We start from the raw sequence: 19,748 nt of genomic DNA, 5'->3' as shown, positions 1-19,748 counted from the left end.
AAAAATAAAATAAAATAAATAATTACCTGAAGTCCAAACAGTCCCATAGCCACTAAGCCAATCCAGCTGTGAAGAGAGTAGAAGTTGTTGATTCCCTTCTTGTTATGAAAGTCAAGGACGGCGAGGAAACCAATGACGATGCACGGGAATGCCAGAGCATGAAAGATCGCGTGCAGCAGTTTGACGTATATGCGTCTGAAGCACCGGCAGATGCGATATAGCAGCACCGCTGAAAAATTTAATAATAATAATTATAATATTATAATAATCTCGATGACACGTAATAGTCGCTCGCAGGACGCACACTTAAACTAAGATCGCATGGTAAGACGCCGCGGCTTGGTCTTGCCTTTAGAAAGGTCACTTTTTGGACCAAGTATGTTACTGATCTTTACCCAGAATATTGCCGGATAGTGCCAATAACGCAAATTAGTCGATTCGGCTTGGTAACTGAAAATAACTGACGTAGGGTATTTACTATTTTTAGTTTAGAGCTCCACATTGAGTTGTTACGTCCATCCTCGGAGGACACGTTCAGGCAACTGTCCCAATTTTTATTTATTTATTATCACTGGGTAAACTAGGTGTAATCATCATTATCATCATTTTTTAATTGATCTTCTCATTTTGTTTATCTAGATAAACTCCGAGCATAGCTCTTACTATCGCTTGCCAGCCGCTAAGCGACTTAGCTTTGTAGTACGATACCGCGTAGAAACAATTGGGGGTTATGGGCTTAATATGACTGCTATACCCATAACAAATCAGGCTAATTTACACTGCACCATCACTGTGAGAATTAATAAAGGGCTTGTTATAAAAAAAAATGGTGTTTAACAGGCTGCATAAACTCTGTGAGTCTTGTAACGAGAATACAAAGGGCCAAATTAGACTTAGGTCTGCAGGTCGTAGTTATACTATCTTGAAATTCTCTCGATCTTTTTAAATATAGATAATTTATATTATCACTTACAGAAACCACTAAAAGTGATAAATCCCGCAATCATAAGCGTCGGATGAAGGTTGAACTGCTTCTCAGGGAGATCGTCAGCCCAGCCATATCCTTCTCTGTAGAAGAAGGTCCAGAAGATGGTCAATGCGGAGACACCGATGAGTAGGATGGTAGCAAGGGTGATGACCAACGCGTACTCGCACCATTCGCAAGCTCCCCGTTCGTGTTCTTCCGAATCATACGAACGGCTGCGTTGTCTGGAAAAGAAGAAACAATAGGTGAGCGGATTTTAGCAAAAACCTTTAAACGAGCAGCAATTCTTGTAGGTTATATACCATATATTTTTTTCCTCGGATTTTTTTTGATTTACCAAAATAAGCTCGATCATCCAGGTACTTTCTTTTTTTTCTGTTGTACTGTTCTTTTTTTCACGCAATAATGGAGCAACAGATAAACGTTTCTTTGTGCACAAAGATTATTGACGAGCAGAAAGTGCCAGAATTTTATCAAAAGCTACCCAACTACAATTTTATGAATGGCAGATGTTAGCCAGTTAACTTACAACCAAAATAAGCGGTAATGAATTCGTGCTGGTGGAACGAGCTAGTGACACGACAAGGAGGAAGTGGTGTAGAACCGTTAATATCAAAATCAAAACGTTTTTTTTTGATGAAATGGAAAAGTGTCGAGTTCAGCTTGAACCTACCTTAACTTTAATCCATCTAAAACTAGCATAAAAGCACGTATTTCCAGAGTTTAAACGAGGGAGGTTTTATTGCAGATTTAATGTGGATAATATTGCGGAGCGCCACGCTGCTAAAGCTTTAATTTAATGAAGAGCTTTTATTAACAGCAGCGTACTAACTGCAACATACGCAATACATTTGCAGGGTGCAATATATTTAAAACAAAAACGTCGTTCGTTTATTTTCACAAAAATGTACTAGTTTTTGACCTACAGATTCACATTCAGACCTACAATTTAACTGCATATTTAATCAATCAAAGAGGTTGTCCATCGCTATACAGCGCGGCAATGTTGCCGGTCCGATGGGCACTTTTGGCCCTGGAGTAACCAGGGAGGGGGCTTTTTGACGAGCCTTTTCTGCATTTCGATTTTTTTTAACACAATCATATTGACATAAAAAGAGTTACACGACTACAGGATTTGTGTCTGATTTTTTCAATAGAATCTACAAGCAGGACTTGACTTTTCATAAAACTACAGGCTACCCTTTGCTATCCGGAACAGAACCATTAAGAAGCCGCAAAAAAATTTGCAGTTGGTACATCTTTGCGCGTTACACTATAAATAAATTAACCATGACATACCATTAGCTATAAACGTAATCTCGTTATATATACTACCGGATAATATGAAAAAGATTTTTTGAGGAAGGTTATACACTTTTTAATATCACGCAACAATCCTTAGGAGCTGAGGTAAACGAAGCTGTAATAATGCGAGCGGGCGACGTGACCCGGTGGGTCGCTTTCCTACAATGAGTGCTAATGAAAGTTTGCATGGGAAAATAATACTGGTCAAAAATGTTGTTGTGTCAAGTCGTGGGAAACTGTCTAGTATTACAAGAAAGGTAAAAGAACAATGTCGCGGTCACAACTGCTGTGAAACTTTAGTATCTACAGTGTTGCGGTTGCCTTTCAAGATCACTGGAGCTTCAGTTATCTACTTCCATGCAAACAGGTTTTGACTTGCTTAGGGTTACTAATAAGTTCAGTATACCATTAAGTTTCGAACAAATGTACTGGATTTCATTGACGTATGGATTCTCATAATAAACCGTGTCATAAATATCGATGAAATACTTAACTGTAGGCGCGCATTGAACATTTGGCTGCTATCAACAAAAAAAACGTTAGTTATTCCTAAAACTATTTCCGGTTAAGTTTGCGCTATTTTGTTATGTCGGTACAACCCCTACTTTCGTTCCTTACTCGTGCCTAAAGGTTGGACGCCTTCAGTGCAATCCGCCACAATTAATTTAAAATTTTCAATAAGAAAAAACAAATAATTCTGAAGATATTCCTAATTAAAATGGTCAATGATAAGGAGCGGCAAAATGCTCCCCACCTACGCGCCTACTCTTGGGTTAACTTTGCTTTGTTTTACATGGTCTGAAATTTGAAAGGTGCTGTCAGTTGAAATATAACAAAACTTAGGACATAACACTGCATGACGGCAGTTCTAACGTAATGCGTTAGACCATAGAGTACTTATGCATACTAACCCATTTTACAAAGTTAGAATTCTACCGATGATTGCAAGATATAGGTACATTATATATATAGGTAACTATGTCCTTAACGTAATGCCGCTTGTGAGGGCCGCAGAGGTGTCAAGTAGCGAGAGATGAAAGCACCGGATGCCAAGGACAGGGGAGATCTCGTCTGATGAATCTCTATATACTTAGGTGCCTATAACGTTTTATACAACTGATATGAACTTTGTTTGAGTTCCGCCGCGGCTATTTTATTAGCTAGGTAGGGTAGTAGGCTTAGGTAGCTAGGAAATGACCGATTTAGTTAAGATGGACAAGTACATACTAAAGTAATTAATAAATAAATAAATAAACAACGACAATACACACACATCGCCATCTAGCCCCAAAGTAAGCGTAGCTTGTGTTATGGGTACTGAGATAGCTGATGAATATTTTTTTATGAATATAATACACATAAATACTTATAATATACAGATAAACACCCAGACACTGAAAAACATTCATGTTCATCACACCAACATTTTCCAGTTGTGGGAATCGAACCCACGGCATTGGACTTAGAAAGCAGGGTCGCTGCCCACTGCGCCCCTCGGCCGTCGGAATTACTATGCCATTGGAGCCCTCTTCCATGAAATATAACATTTTTCCCCGCCAGAAACTGTTTACAATTTAGTTAAATAGATAAACATGTTTCTCTACTAATAGCAAATAATAATAAGCAACGCAGCCGGAAAAAAATATGCATTTTGTAAAATCTTACGTGATATTAGGAGGGCGGGAAAATCAGCTCATGTAATTAATGTAGGTCCACGAAATGGATTTGTCCGTTGTTAGAAAACCAAACGAAGACAAATGGACATACGCAGGAGGACATCTCGACAAATTTGACGTCGATATTTCTTTTGCTCTATAGTCAAATTTGTCTTAGGCTAATGCCCTAAGTCTAACATATCAACTCAAATTTAACTTTTAAATATATTCTGCAAATGGCGTGCCCTATGCCGTCCCAATTCTGACACCACCCTGATCAGCGATCGAAAAACTGACCCTGACAATTTCGATTTACATCTATATTGCATTTATTCTCTCTCTCTGTTCTCTCTATTATTTTTCTCTACTGAAACTCAAATTAAAACTGAATACAAGGATCCAGTCTCTGATAGATTTCAATGTTTGCATAGCCGGGACCATGATTTCCCATTAATTAATAAGTGTGGATAAACCTTTATAGCCATCAAAATGAATTGGCGTTTTAAAATTTGGCTTAACCGCTGTAACTAATAGAATTCGTGACCCCTGTGTTCGTGAACAATTTAATTAAGCTCTCGAATAATAAAGGACATTGACCTAATTTGGTGCACTTCGTTAACCCAACGCAAACCATACGTGTAATTATATTTTTCTAAGTTAGCATAGTTTATGGAAATTAAATTGTATGGACAAACGAATGCGATCATGCACGCTTTTGCGACCAAAATCTCAAAGAGCTGTCTCTAATTTCGTTTGTAAGGAATAATTATAAATTAGAGATATATCCTCAGCATTAACAAAACATTGCTGGTTCTACGAAATTTGCAGTTGGGATTGAAACGCCCAAAAATTCTCCATCTTTCAAACAAAAATAAAACTAATTGTAAGTATTTTTTATACTAAATCTGTGCATGTCTATGTAATGTTAATCTGTATTTTTATAAGTAACAGTTATTTCTTTAAAGTACCTACTCAGCATAATATTAATAAAGTATTTATTTCAGACCACAGTCCACAATCATTTTGTTTCTCACTTTCGAGGGCTTCTGGAAGAAATCTCTTTTGAGAGAAGTTGTCCTTGTGCTCATCCTGTCCTTTTCAACTGACATAAAAAAAGGTGGAGGTTTTCAATTCGACTGTATGTTTTGTTTTTTTGTATATTTGTCACGCCACCGAATTTGTTGCTTCTTTTTTTGCGTGGTATCGTGGTATTTCATACCCCAAAGGTGGTTCCATTTTCATTTAGTCAGGATTTATTGATGAAATCCTGGAAAAATTGTGGGATTTCTTCAAATATTAGAGGCCTATAGCAATTGGAGTTTTTTTAAATGTATGCTGTATCCAGTCCTTCGAATGAAAAACCTGACTACAAACCATCCATCCGTGAGAGATTAGGTACGCACATACAGTCAACACACAAAGGTCAAACTGTACATAGGTAACACCTTTTTACTTAAGAGGCTAAAAAGCATTAATCTCTGTAGGTACTATATCCAATTTTCTCATAATAATTCTCACATTGGTTACTTTTACAGTAAAACGTTCGCAGTGGCAAATTATCTTAACTTTCCTTTATAGGTACAAAATGATTGTGAACTTTCTCATCGAGAAGATGTGGCAGCTCAGGGAAACTTAAATAGGTACGTAGTTAATGTTATATAAAATTTTATGAAGTTACCACTGAAAGTCAGGAATATTCCTGAAACAATTTAGGAAGCATAAGTAATCTAAGATACCTACTAAGTTTAAGACTACATATTCATGAACAATCTCAACGCCTTATTCAATTTTATGTACACTGTTGTAATTTTAAAATTTGGTTTACATAGATATACAAAGGGCAATGAAGATTTCTGTATGTAGCCTGGCTTACCTATCATTCGCCAATTTGATTTTATAGGCTTAAAAATTATTAAGACAAAAACCCGAAAAGTGTCACATTTAGAAGATATAAGCTTCCAAAGTTTTAATATTTCTTTTATTGTATAAAATAAATTAATGCCTCTAAGTCATAATAAATCCAAGTTACTTTGAAGAGAACACACATCACGTATTTTCAACAAACATTGTCACGTCTTTGTCGGTAGCGAGATAGGAACGACCGAAGGCCATTAAACCAGACCAGAACCAAATACAGAAATTATAAATTCCTACTTTGCCACTACCGGGGATCGAACCCGGGACCTCCCGGGACGTATAAGACCACTGCGCTCACTTCTGCGCCAGGGTAGACAAAGCTTGATGCGAATTGTTAGTAATGTGACTGACTTTGACATTAATACTGGAAATAAATTATTTTTACCTATTATTATTATTTAAATAAGTAAATAAATTAAAATGAACCAAAAAAAAAATTTGGTAAATCAATTATTGTTCGACACAGTTATTTAGTATTAAATACTGATACTTATGCGCCATGGAACCATCCATGCTCTTATCATTGTCTTATTATATAAGATTACAAGCGAAATATTGCGAAGGAAACGCCAGCTTTCAAATGTTTTCTCGCACACAAAAAAAGCGGCGAAACGAGTTGTCTCATCTAGCTGTTCTACTTAAACGGTTGCATTGAAGAGAGGAGAAATGTGGCGTAGGGTCTTGGGAGGGCGCTGGGAGGGGGGAGGGACGGTCAACGAACTTTTACGGCCATGGGACTCCTGGCCTACATGAGACATTCTACACTGTCAATATATCTAATACATCAATATGAACAAGCTATACAAGTGAGTACCTTAAATATAAAAAAAGTGTTTTAAAAGCAGTAGTATAGTTTGTAGTGCTCTCGATTCAAGCGCACTTGGTATTCAGCATATACCTATTATGCCAGTTAACATAATGAAACTTAAAAAAAAATGAGTCGACTTGACACAATGACTCTTCAGACAGAATAATATATAGATTTCATTTGATTAGAGTTCTACAAACACCCTGAACATGGATGGCTATATAGTTTGATAATTTTCCTTGATGACCTCGGGATCTTTCTATAAGGCAAGACAGTATGTCTTGGTGACAAGGGGCCATCTTGAGACCTCCCTTTTCAAGAATAAAAGAGTTTTCTAAATCGGTCTACTATTCACAGAGAAATAGGTGAACTAACAAAAAAACATAATCACAGAAACTCCTATTTCAAGTCGATTAAAAAAACAGCGAGCGTGAGTAGGTATCATGTCCCGGGTTTCGCACAATTACTCGAAAGTGTCGCCGAAGTCCTAACGACGAGGCTATCGCCGCTTCACCTTCTTGTAAAAAAAAAATTTGAGAGAAAAGACATCTCTCCGCATGGAACTTTAAACAGTCCGAATTCCAAAGTTATAAGTCGATTGCTTTCACAAATTCCCTTCCTAAAACAATATCTTCAAAAGGCGTTTGTAAGATTGCGTAACAAGCTTAGCAAGAACCGTTGAATTAACCACATTCATTTGAAAACTTCTAAGAAACTTCGCCTCTCCGTCTAGAGTAGGTACGGCCAACGTAATGACCACACAAAATGAACAAGAGCTTTGGAGTGCGACGGGAAACAATAATTAGTCACTCTATGCTGTTCGAAATATGGAATGTTTTCGTTTGTCACCCTCATACAGAAGGTATCTATAAAGAGATGTAATTGGAACCGGGATACTTAAATGTAGGTAGCATCAATTGGCATTTCTTTAGCCAATATAAACGTTCTAATGAACAAGCGATGCATCATCTTTTCTATCCGGTTGTATCAATGAATTATTGAAATGCAATTAAAGTGTAGGTATCTACACTACAGAAAAAATATAAAAGTGCAAGTCTTATCGTTGCATATCAAAATCTTCCAGGCGATCGACAGCGTACAAAGCAGAAGTAGATATTGATGCAAAGAAGATGGTTTTTAAAAACAAGTGAAAATCCATTCAACGTTGTGACTAACGTGTGTGTTATATTTATTTAATGGGAGTATTTAATTTAGGTACCTAACTATGCTTAAAGTTATTCGTAGTTAATAAAATATATAATGTTTAGAACCATACGTATTCTATCAGCTCCGCGTACAACTTTTGATGAGTTTCCTATGCCAAATTAAATCCGCTATTATGCACTATATACTCCGACCCACAGCGTCGTGTCGCCCGTGCATTTACTAACTACACGGCACCCAAGACCTACAGATCCTACAATATAGTATATACTATAACTGGGCTATCAAATGCAAAAAAAAATAGTCAAAATATCAACTTTCTGACTCCAGCGGTTTTGCGTTGATAGATCAGCCGGTAAGTATTATTATGTAATGAGAATTATTTGTTTTTAGAACAACTCTAACATATTTGTCTAAATAGACTTAAAGATTAAAAATTAAAAATTTAAGTTTATACTATATAAGATACAAAGACAATTATCCACATAACTGCATTGAAAAAAAAAACTGAAACCTTAAGACTCTTGAATGTAGAGCTCTCGACACCTGGATGAGGTTAATAGGTAAAAAAGGTTTTAATGTAGTTTACTACAGTTAAACGCCTTTTCATGGTCTTTCAGGTTTAGACGCACAATTATATTCAAGTTTTCAAAGAATTTAAACCGGTTGGTAATAATTTAAGCTAAGGAATAAGAAATTTAGTAAAATATTTAAATTGTTGGTGAAGGAAGTTTATTATATAATATAACATTATATTATAAACTACAATAATAATATATGTTTTTATTACAGGCTAAATACCTATATGACGATAATTCAAACAAGAAACACGGTAAAGATCTCTCTCTACTATCAGAGTACCTTTAGAATAAAATCAGCGTAAAGGGTGATTAGTATAAAATCAAAAGTGCAATATCATTACCTACTGTTGGAAGATACAAAGTAACCTACCAAGGTAAGTTTTATTTGTTTTGTCTCAGTAACGTCATAGAACTTCTTTCGGCACTTTTTTGTTACAAGCAGCTTCCGATGCAAACATTGATTTCCGTGTACTAACATCCAAAATCAAAACGCTTTTTTATGTCTTTCATGACGTAAGTTTGAAGAAAGCGAAAATAAGAACGCAGATAACAAAAGTTTTCATATCTCCGCCTTTTTTCCTGAACAAGACTCTTTTCAAGAGAATATTATAACAAATAAAAAAAACGGTCAGTTGCGAGTTGGATTCGCGTCTCGAGAGGGTTCCGTAAAAATGAAGGGAGGAAGAGATTTTAGGGCGCCACACTATACCCGTTATGTTTACAACTTTTTTGATAACAGATGAGGTCATAGGTGAAACATAGGTCTTTAGCCTCACGTGCGTGCAATTACATCGGCACCCAATCCCTTCAGACCGGAACATAGCACAGCACCAATACTGCTTGGCGGCGAAAATAAGCGTAGTGGAAGTACTTCCCCGGAGAAGTTGTCAAAAAAGGCTCTACTAGTAACCCTTGACTGCAATATTGCCTGGTTGTAAGTGATGATAAAGTCTAAGATGTTAGCTGACTAACCTGTAAGGATAATCCCTATTGTATATATGGCAGTTATATTAAACCCATTTCCACTACTTGTTTCTACGCGACTTCGTACTGGAACGCTAAATCGCTTAGCGGCACATCTTTGTCGGTACGATGGTAGCCACGGCTGAAGCCTCCCACCAAACGAACGAACCGTTTTTTACGAGATGAGCTAAAGAACCCTAAAACCAGTGGCAAAATATTTTCAAGACTCTCTTAATTGATAATAAAAAAAACATTTTGGCTCTCGGGGCAACCATTACACGGAAGGTTTGTAAGACTTGTCCAATGAAAACAAAATTTCCACCCTGGATATCATGGATCGTTTAATATAGTTACACATTAGGGAATAACATGTTACTTGTTATAAAGAAGCGATTGCTATCGGGTTCTGGAATTCATTAGAGACGTACTTAAGATGGTATTACTTACTCTCCATTAACGATTATTAATTCATCCGAAGTTTCTGATAATAACGGATCCGACTACATAGAAAGCTTCTCGACGTAAGATTTGGTATAAGGCCTTCGTTAGCACAACACAGCTAGGTCACCCTCAAAGGTTATTTAACATCATCTCAGGCAAAATAAGAAGCTGAGTTGTTTTATTATATACAATTTAGTTAACGTATGATTGGGTTTACAAAACTCATAAAGTATTCTATGGATTGAGTGGAAACTTTTAAACTATTTTTTAATATCTCTATTTATCTAAAACATTGTTTGAATATACTTTTAGGTTATATGTGAAAGACGAATGAAATCAGACAGTTTTTTTTTTAAATTTGAAACTTAACTTACCGATCTGGAGTATAAAATGCAACACTAGATACCACTAAGTTTTAAACTACATTTATTTCAGCGACTTTACTATTCAATTAATGAATTACTTTGCTTGGAATCAATCTGCTCTGCTGTTGTCTACCACAACAATAAAATAATTGTTAAATTGTTAAAAAATATTCATGTTGGAAAAGAATAACTGCTGAGTTTCTTGTCGTTTTCTCCCTGTAGAATTTGCCTTTCGTACCGGTACTAGAGTTACTAACAGACAGCTTTAACTTTTCCAATATAAAGTGACTAAGACCTACTTGAAATAAATGAATTTTAATTTAAATAGCAATAATAACAACATCCTGACCGGAATATTGAACACAGTGTCTCGTGATTTGTATATACTGGACCATCGAGGCTGCAATAATTCATTCTCATCATCATCAAAGCGTTACCCTACAAGGCACGGATCTCGTCTCAGGATGAAGAGTTTAGGCCGTAGTTCACCACGCTGGTACAGTTCGCACGCCCGGCCCTTAAGAACATTATGTAACACTGAGGCACGCCGGTTTCCTCACGATATCTGTCTTCACCGTTAAAGCATTTGATATTTAATTTCTAAAATAAAAAAGGCACTATCCAAAAGATAGATTTGCGTGCCTGGAATCGAAGTCGGTCCCTCCAAAAAGAAAGCCTCACCCACTAGGCTATCACCACTTTAGTAATTACATCAGTACAGGTGTACTGTAATCAAAAAATTCTTCAGCGTCAATACCTATAGATAATCTTATTCAAACGGAAACGTTTACGTACTACTAGTTAGGTATTACTATTAGTTAGGTATCCTCGATAGTATGTAGGTCCACTGTGTAGGTCCAACCAATCCGTATAATAACAATTCCTAACTAATCTTTCTTCGCGATCGAGTGAGAGCTAAAGCATTAAAACGTATGTAGTTTTAATGCTTTAGCTCTCACTCGACAGCTTTGTTAATCTCATTTGGTTGAGAATGTACACGCAGACTTAATGATGTAATTGGCTTCAAATAAACACGTTTCACGTCTAGTCAGCAGCAATTGATACATGAAAGCTGTCTCGGCGAGATGTCGGCACGCTCCTTTTGAAGCGAGAAAGTAAAGCAAGTCCCTCGCGATTGGCATTGACAGCTATTGCCATGTACTAAGAAATAATTAGCAAACACCCCTACTTATATTATAAATGCGAAATATTGCTTGTTAGTTCATACATTATTCACGCAGCAATCAAGAGACATGATAGATGATCACAAATAGGTTTAAGACATAGTCACATAAGTTACTTTTTATTAAAAAAAATAAGGTTAATATGATCTGCGGTGCAGTTCTGTTATAAATGCAAAAATATTTTGTACTGGTTGTGGTGATGAAATTTGGTGGATTATACAAGTGGAGGTGGTGTTGTTGTTCATACTAGCTTTTATGACACTTTCTGTCTTATGTCCGATGTTAGGATGACCTTAACTTACGATCATAATCTAGGATGATCCTCAGTATACGCTCCTGTGACAAGACAGGCCTTAATACGATTCAGCAAAATCATACTAATGTGTACTTAACCTACCTAATATAATGTTACAACACTTAGTTAGATAAGCTTGTTAGAGATCCACGTTTTACCTAATATTATTATTCCTTTGATCGAAGTGTCGAATGTCAAAGTGTCCGTTTATTGTCAAGGCCAAAGGATTTTTCCTGAATACTACTCGCACTTGACCGATATTTTCTAAATTTATTTCTACTTTTAATGGACTTATTATAAGATACATCAGTTTATACCTGTAACTAAAATAATTTAACCCTAATTACTACTTAATTATAAAACTCATATTTAAGTATTTATGGTATATTAAGATATGTATTAGTATATTTATTTTTTATATTTATCAATAGTATTTTTTTTATTTGTGTAGTCTGGTTAATGTATAAGTATGTAGATATTCGTATGTATGTACTAAATAGTGTACCCCAACTATTTGTTTCTTTTTAGTTTTCCTAATCCTAAGGTTGCCTGGCAGAGATCGCTACTTAGCGATAAGGCCGCCTTTTGTATCCTGCTTCATTCTTCATGTGTTTGTTCTTTTTTTTGTCTCGTTTTTCTGAGTGGTGTACAAATAAAGAGTATAAATAAATAAAAATTATTTTCATTATAATTTTCTCGATTACAGATTTATTTTATTTTATTCACCACCATATCAACCCTTACCGGCCCACTCGGGACAAGGCACGGGTCCAACAATGAGAAGGGGGTTATTTTATTTCATACTTAACAATAATTTATTTTAATTGCTGAAAACGAAATCAAAGGTACTTAGTAAATATTAAACAGTGTATATAATTTTTTATGTAAAATTTTGGGCCTTAATTTTTTTTATCGTAAGAAACAAATAAATTGAAAACTAGATAATGCTCTTCCTTCAAAGGTTCCGAAATTGTTATGTACCCTGAATTGCACATATCCGATCCGTTTTTTTCGGTACACACGTGAATCTTTTAATTAAATGAAACTATACCACAAAGGCACAACGCCAGAGGCATGGTACAGAAGTGTGGTCTTGTTCTTCAAAAAAGGTGATGGAATTTGGAAAGACCTATGTCCAGCAGTGGACTTCTAAGGGTTGATATGATAATGATGATACTAAAAAGCATTTGGATCGGGAAAAACTATACCACAAAGGCACAACGCCAGAGGCATGGTACAGAAGTGTGGTCCTTTTCTTCAAAAAAGGTGATGGAATTTGGAAAGACCTATGTCCAGTAGTGGACTTCTATCGGTTGATATGATAATGATGATACTACAAAGCATTTGGATCGGGAAAAGACATTACATGGTAACTTCCTTGGTTATTATAAAGATCATTATGGAAAACAACAAAATATTCAGACCCGTGGTCTATCGTACAAAGCCCCGTCCGTCAGCTTTAATGAGGAAGTGCTCTAGAAAAACCACACTACAATTATTGTTATGTAACGTCACCGTTTTGAATATAATCTGTACCCAGTAGTTGCACGGGCACCGTAATGCACGAAGTATCTTGTAATGTTGGGTAACCATCCATTATGAATACGTTTACATTCTAATACTCGTATAACTATGCGTTACATATGCAAAAGATAAAAGAATATTAGCATCAACAAACCCACTGCAAAATTCAGACAATTCAAATTAAAAAAAATAGTTATTTTAACTTCAATTCAATAAAATTCTTCTTTTTTTTTGCATAAAACATTGCAGGATACATGTTTAGTCATAATCTATGGCATGCAAATTTTAATTAAAAAAACATCAAAGTAAACAAAATCAAAATATTTCGACTGAATATAATAAAAATGTCATTAATTTTACTATATGGATAAATAAATTTATAACCATGGAATGCCAATTAAAAAATAACATTTAAATTAAATAAGTACCTAAATAAATTATATTTTACTATTCTAGAACTCTCCTAATAGCATTTATCAACCAACCAGTCACGTAATTTTGCCCTGAATTTCAAAAACGCTTGAAGCTAGCAAAGCCTTGTTGTGAAAAGCTACGACCTCCCTTTCGGGGGGCCGAGTTCGATCCTTTGACTTTTCGGACATAATTGAGTTTTAAATATAGGTTTATTAAATCTCACGGTAAAGAAATGTTCTTAATCGCCGTAACGAAACCTGCATGCATAAATAAAAAGAACGTGTTCCACAATTTTTAAAAATTCTGACCCCGTAATTTGGCGTTTAAGTTTGCTTTCTTGTGACGAACAACCTGGTGAAAAAGGTTGTCTTCGAATACGCAGAGGATAGCGCATTTAGAGGACGAAAAATTTGTATGTCGGCTTTCGGTTACAAAATAAATCAACACAGTTTTTACAAAAATCCACCCCAGTAGGTTTGCTTTCTGGGGGCACAGCGTAGGCATACACTCAGCATAGGCATATAAGTGTACAACCATTAACTTTCTATTTTCCGATCAGTCCGGCCCAGCTGTAGTTTCCGCTGGGAATAATAAAGTGAAAACGGTAGGATTGCTGCCCCTATAATAAGCTTCATTGATCTTTGACCCTTTCAATTGGATTTAACAAGTCGTCGCTGATTGCAAAAAAGATAAAGAATGAAAGTACCTATGGCCTAAAACTTGCCGCATCTCCGGTTATTACTTGATAGGGTTATTTTAGACAAAGTCCGTTTTTACGCAAAGGGTAAAACGGGATCCTATAACATAATAAACATAAGACTCTGCTGCCCGTCCGGCTGTCTGTCTGCCACTAGGCTGTATTTCATGAACCGTCTTAGTTAGACCGGGTGAAATTTTTACATATAATGTATTTCTGTTGCTGCTAAAAAAACAAATGCTAAAAAACTGAATCAAAAAGTATTTAAGGGGACTCCCATATAACTGACATGATTTTTGACGTTTTTATATATACATATAATAATCGTACGTAACCCAAACGAACCCTTCGTTCGCGTGTCCTAGTCGTACTTGGCAGATTTTTTAAATTCCAGATAGTAATTGGATGTTGCTAGTGTTTTTTGTCAATGTCCTCGAACAAATAATACGTGACAAAATACTTTTTAATATCGGTACCCCTTTTTTTATAGCTCGGCGCTGTCCTGTAAGAGACGAACGAAACCTAAATGAAAAGCTGGGAGGAAGATGATCATAATTCAAATAGGAATATTAACATACGTTTGAATTTTAAAATCAAAACAAAAATGTTCTTATTGCTTTAAAAAAACAGTCGCTTAGGACGTAAGTACCGGGAGACGATGTTTTTCACACCCGTTATAAAAGATCGGCAAATAATGCTTATAAAAGTGGATAACAATTGCCGTGGGAGCCGCATCGGCGATTAGATATCAATTGCGTAAAGGTCAGTGTTAGGATGGGTAGATTAAGAGATTCACGGTCACATTCTTTGTTCATCAATCAAAACAGCATTACAATATAAAAAAAAAAACCAGTAATACCACGATTAATAAGCAACGCGTTCATAGTTGCATATCGTGTGTATTCATACTTGATAATGCTACTGAATTGTAGAATGCACTCCTATTGAACATGAGACAGTCGAAGTCACTGGGCATATAATCTCGCTCAATTAACACGACTATTATTATTTATTTATCTACTCTAACTCTTATTTAAGTATTTATGGTATATTAAGATATGTATTAGTATATTTATTTTTGATATTTATCAATTGTTGTATTTGTGTAGTCTGGTTTATGTATAAGTATGTAGTTATTCGTATGTAAGTTCTAAATAGTGTACCCAACCTATTCGTTTCTCTTTTTAGTTTTCCTAAGTGTTTGTTCTTTTTTTTTCGTTTTTCTGAGTGGTTTGCAAATATACAGTATAAATAAATAAAAAATAAAATAATGCTCGAGTAAGTAAAAACGATTTCAACATGTGAACTAAGTTTTAAAAACTTGGTATGACTTTTCCTCTTTAATATTATTGAAAACCAAACATTTTTTTTAGTAATAATTGACGGACCAGCAGAAGGCCCACCTTATGGTTAGCGGAAAACCATCTCCTTTCATGGAGACCGAGTTCGAGCCTCGGCACGCACTACTGCCTTTTCGGAGTTATGTGCGTTTTAATTTAAGCAATTTAAATATCACTTGCTTTAAACGGTGAAGGAAAACATCGTGAGGAAACCGTCATGCCTGAGAGTTCTTCATAGTAATAGACTACGGCCTAAACCCTTCTCATTCTGGGAAGAGACCCGTATAGTGGGCCGTAATGGGTTGATGATGATGATGATAATGATAACCAGAGGGTATGATAGGCAAACGTCTTATATAGTGCAGCCTTGTTAAGCCTCATATGTGCCTATGAGTACACCAGCAAACAACCTCTTTAGATCGGAACACAGATAAAAAAATAAGCATGGCAGAAGTACTTCCCAGGAGAAGCACTGTCAAGAAAAAACTCTACTCTACTAATGAAAAAGCTCTGCCCCAATCAAAAATAAATAGAAATAATACATCATACTATAATTATTTGAATTTATTTTGCCGTTTTGACCACGATCCTGGTAACTGGGTCAAATTATCGACATCGTAGAAATATAAAAATAAATTAGCAAAGAAAAAATATATCCATCGAACGGATATCGTTACCTGATATTTATATTATTGTGTATGTCTTTTAAACTAAAATCATATTAAGTATACCTATATATTAATATTACAATTCAAAAGTAGGTAACGATTATTAATATCCCTAGTTAAAATTAAGCAGCTCACTGAAACCGTTAAAACGTGAAATAGAATCTGATCTAGGTTCTAAAAAAACGCTTCAACGGTCAGCAGCAAATAAGCAATCTGTATATATTTCTCATATATATTTTTCCACTAATGATACACATTAGTAAAAAAATATATATTTATATGCACACAATGGAAGCCTTTGATTCTGTAAATATATAATAGAGCATTTATAAATATTAGCTTAGGTGTAAGTTTTTGAAAGTTGGATACATTAAAAATTGGAAAAATTTATAAAACATAGATTGCTTATTTGCTGTTGTCCGTTGAGGCTTTGTATAGGACAGATTCCATTTTACATCTTTTCAGTTTCAGTGAACAAATGAGTAGATGTCATAAGAAACCACAATAACATCAGCCGGGAAATATGTCGTACGCGTTAGTAGTGGCGAGTAGGAATGTCGGTTAATGTCGGTTGTTGAAAATACCATAACCCCAATGGCCTCGTGCAAGTGCAAAATAATGTGTTCTCAATAAATGGTAAAAAGTGGCCCACTAGTTGTATATTTACTGCACTACAAAGTAGACCTTATGTAAATGACCATAAAGCGTGGGTACATGTCGGTTAGACCTTAGGTGCGTAACGGTACTAAGCTACGTTCATGAATGGCTGAATGGATTTCACTGGTTTGCGGTCAAGATGCGTGTAGACTGCAGATGGTTACCTACTAGGTATATTGGCGTAATATCGATAATTTTATGACGGAGACTCTTGTTTATATAAAAGTCTAATGGGACTTATCATTTTTAATTTATCTCTCTATTTTTTGTATAAATTATTATTGTATAACTATACTTTATTATATATTAAGTGACTACTATTAAGTACCTGTTTCTGCCATGAATTAAATTAAAATGACTGTTTTCGAGGGGCCGAGTTCGACTCCAAGCACGCACCTCTATCTTTTGAAATTTATATGCAATTAAAATATCACTTGCTTTAACGGTAAAGGAAAAAAACATCGTGAGGAAACCTGCATACCTGCATAATGTTTTCACAGGCGTGTGTGTCTCACTGGGCCAGCGTGGAAGACTACTGCCTAAACCCTTCTCCTTGTGGGATAAGACCCGTGCTCTGTAGTGGGCCCACTACTATTGGGATGAAATTATGAGTAGGTATTAAAATTGTAATATTGTTTTATGGCAACTTCAAATTAGGTATTTAATGTTTTTGAAACGGCATGCTCTATTCTTTCCAAACATAGATTTGATTCGAGTACTATGATTATTTGTTCCATGTAACCTAAAACCATTTCAAAATACTAGACGAACCTAATTATCAAATTTGAGTTTATCACTGTTTGTCAAAATTCAAAATTCATTTATTTCAAGTAGGCCACTTTTGAAACGTCAAGTCTGTCTGTTTGTAGTGATTCTACCACCGGTTCGGAAGGCAGATTCTACCGAGAAGAAGCCGGCAAGAAACTCAGCAGTTGCTCTTTTCCAACATCAACAATTTACATTTTGCATTTTAACATTCATTTTTCTATCTTGTGAGAACTGAAAGCGGAGCAGGATGCTTCCAAGCAACCTTGTCATTAAAAAAATCATCAATTGATTATTTGCCATAATTATAAGCCTTCTTAGAATAATTAGATATAAATATTAATAATTTTAATACTGTGTTAAATATAGTCTTTATTGTAGGCATACAAATTCAGTTACAAAAATCTGAAAAACATTAAAAAAAAGGGATTTCATTAGCGTCTTGTCGTATGGATAAGTACCTTATTTAATTGGTTAATTTTTATCCGTGAGAAAATGCTCGAGCATACTCCCGCAATTAGACGCAACGTCTGGGACACCCCTTAAAGTAGTTTTCTCATAATAAACATTCCTGGCAAGTCTCCGAAATAGAAGGCTGAGGTAGGAAACGGGCGTAAAAAATGCCTCATATATCACAATGGAGGTTGTAAACAAAGACATTATTACAAGAGTTTCTGGAATTCTGTAATATGCCGAAGGAAATAAGCGAGTTTCATCTAGAAAGTATACAAACAGAATCTTTGTATAGGTATGAAAACATCATCATCGTTGGCATAATAACTAATGTACTAGCTAGGATCTCCTTTCTGTTACGAGAGCATCTTTGCAAGGTTTGCTTTGGAGTTTTCCAAGCTGTTCCAATGCTAAACTTAAGTAACAAACAGTAATTAATAATCAGTCATAAGAACCACGATAAATTACTTTAAATGTTCTTGGAGGCGGCAGTATAAGCTAAATGGCAAATTCAGAACACCAAATGCCTTACTAACTTGGGTTGGTGCTTAATCAATGCAATCGAATATTTTGCAATACGCCACTTTTTAGTACTACACACTACTCTCACAATATCACTCAATTTTTACGTAAATATTAATAATAATTTAGTGTTTCCCTGAAGAAAAAACTGTAAAAGGTAAACTGCAAAATGTTTATGCTTGCCTAACATCCCAACATTTCCAACATGTGATTACACATTGTTCTGGTGTAACAAAAGCTGAACCCTAAAAAAGACATACTTTACAAAATAAACATTCTTCAAACATTCCTCCCAAGTTTCTGAGATGGGAAAAGGAATTGGGGCACAAAGACTCCCGTGTAAGCGAAGGTAGAAAAAATGTTTCATAAAATAAATTCGGGATGTAGAGAAAATAAGGACTGTTATAACAAGTGCTGACGATTTGTAGGTGCCATTTTGCGTATTCACAGTTTTGCACTCTCATATCGCATCTGGAATCATCAAATCATCGTCAATCCGAAAACAAGTATAAATGAAAAAATTAACAGAATTGTCAAGATTTTCAGTGGGTTTTTGGATCTCAGTAGATTCTTTTAGCGCTAAGTTGGTACTTAAAAGCTGCTTTACACAAATCGTTTTGTACTACCAAACGAGATGTAATAATTAAAGGAATTATAAGGTTAATTGTTGTTGTAGTAGGTATTTCACACAGGTTATATTTTGTGAATGTGACACGCACACTTGTCTTGTTTTACACCTGGCGGTCGTGTTTGTTTTATCAATACACGATAAAAGTCCACTGCTGAACTAAATCCCCTCTTTACGGGAGGGTTCTCGCATAATCACCACATTGGGCAGTCGTTTTGGTGATCGCAATAGATGGTACCTAATAGTAGCACAGATGGAGAAAGCGTGGCGTGGTGCTAGTTATATTCTAATCGGCCGTCATCACACGGCACCCTATCTACATAAAATGCTCCAATTTTCAGAATGGCTCTTCCAAATATCAAATAATTTCCCGAAACCCTGAAGACCGTAACAAGAAGAGGCGCATCGCGGGAGCTG

The 19,748-nt window shown here is 35.5% G+C and overlaps 1 protein-coding gene across 3 annotated transcripts in view; it reads right to left on the bottom strand.

Moving 5' to 3' along the window:
- LOC120624240 (cytochrome b reductase 1-like) overlaps positions 1-19,748 on the bottom strand; it is a 102,656-nt gene that overhangs the window by 9,840 nt on the left and 73,068 nt on the right. For all 3 annotated transcript variants that reach the window (XM_039890680.1, XM_039890678.1, XM_039890679.1), the window contains 2 exons: positions 974-1,209; positions 27-229 (listed from right to left, as the gene is read on the bottom strand). In XM_039890680.1, coding sequence (XP_039746614.1) covers positions 27-229; positions 974-1,209 — 439 coding nt within the window. The remainder of the gene's footprint in view (positions 1-26; positions 230-973; positions 1,210-19,748) is intronic.

The sequence above is a fragment of the Pararge aegeria genome, chromosome 6, assembly GCF_905163445.1.
Source record: "Pararge aegeria chromosome 6, ilParAegt1.1, whole genome shotgun sequence".
Taxonomy (NCBI): Eukaryota; Metazoa; Arthropoda; class Insecta; order Lepidoptera; family Nymphalidae; genus Pararge; species Pararge aegeria.
The sequence above is the reverse complement of the archived record's forward strand: the minus strand, read 5'-3'. Positions and strand labels throughout refer to the sequence as shown.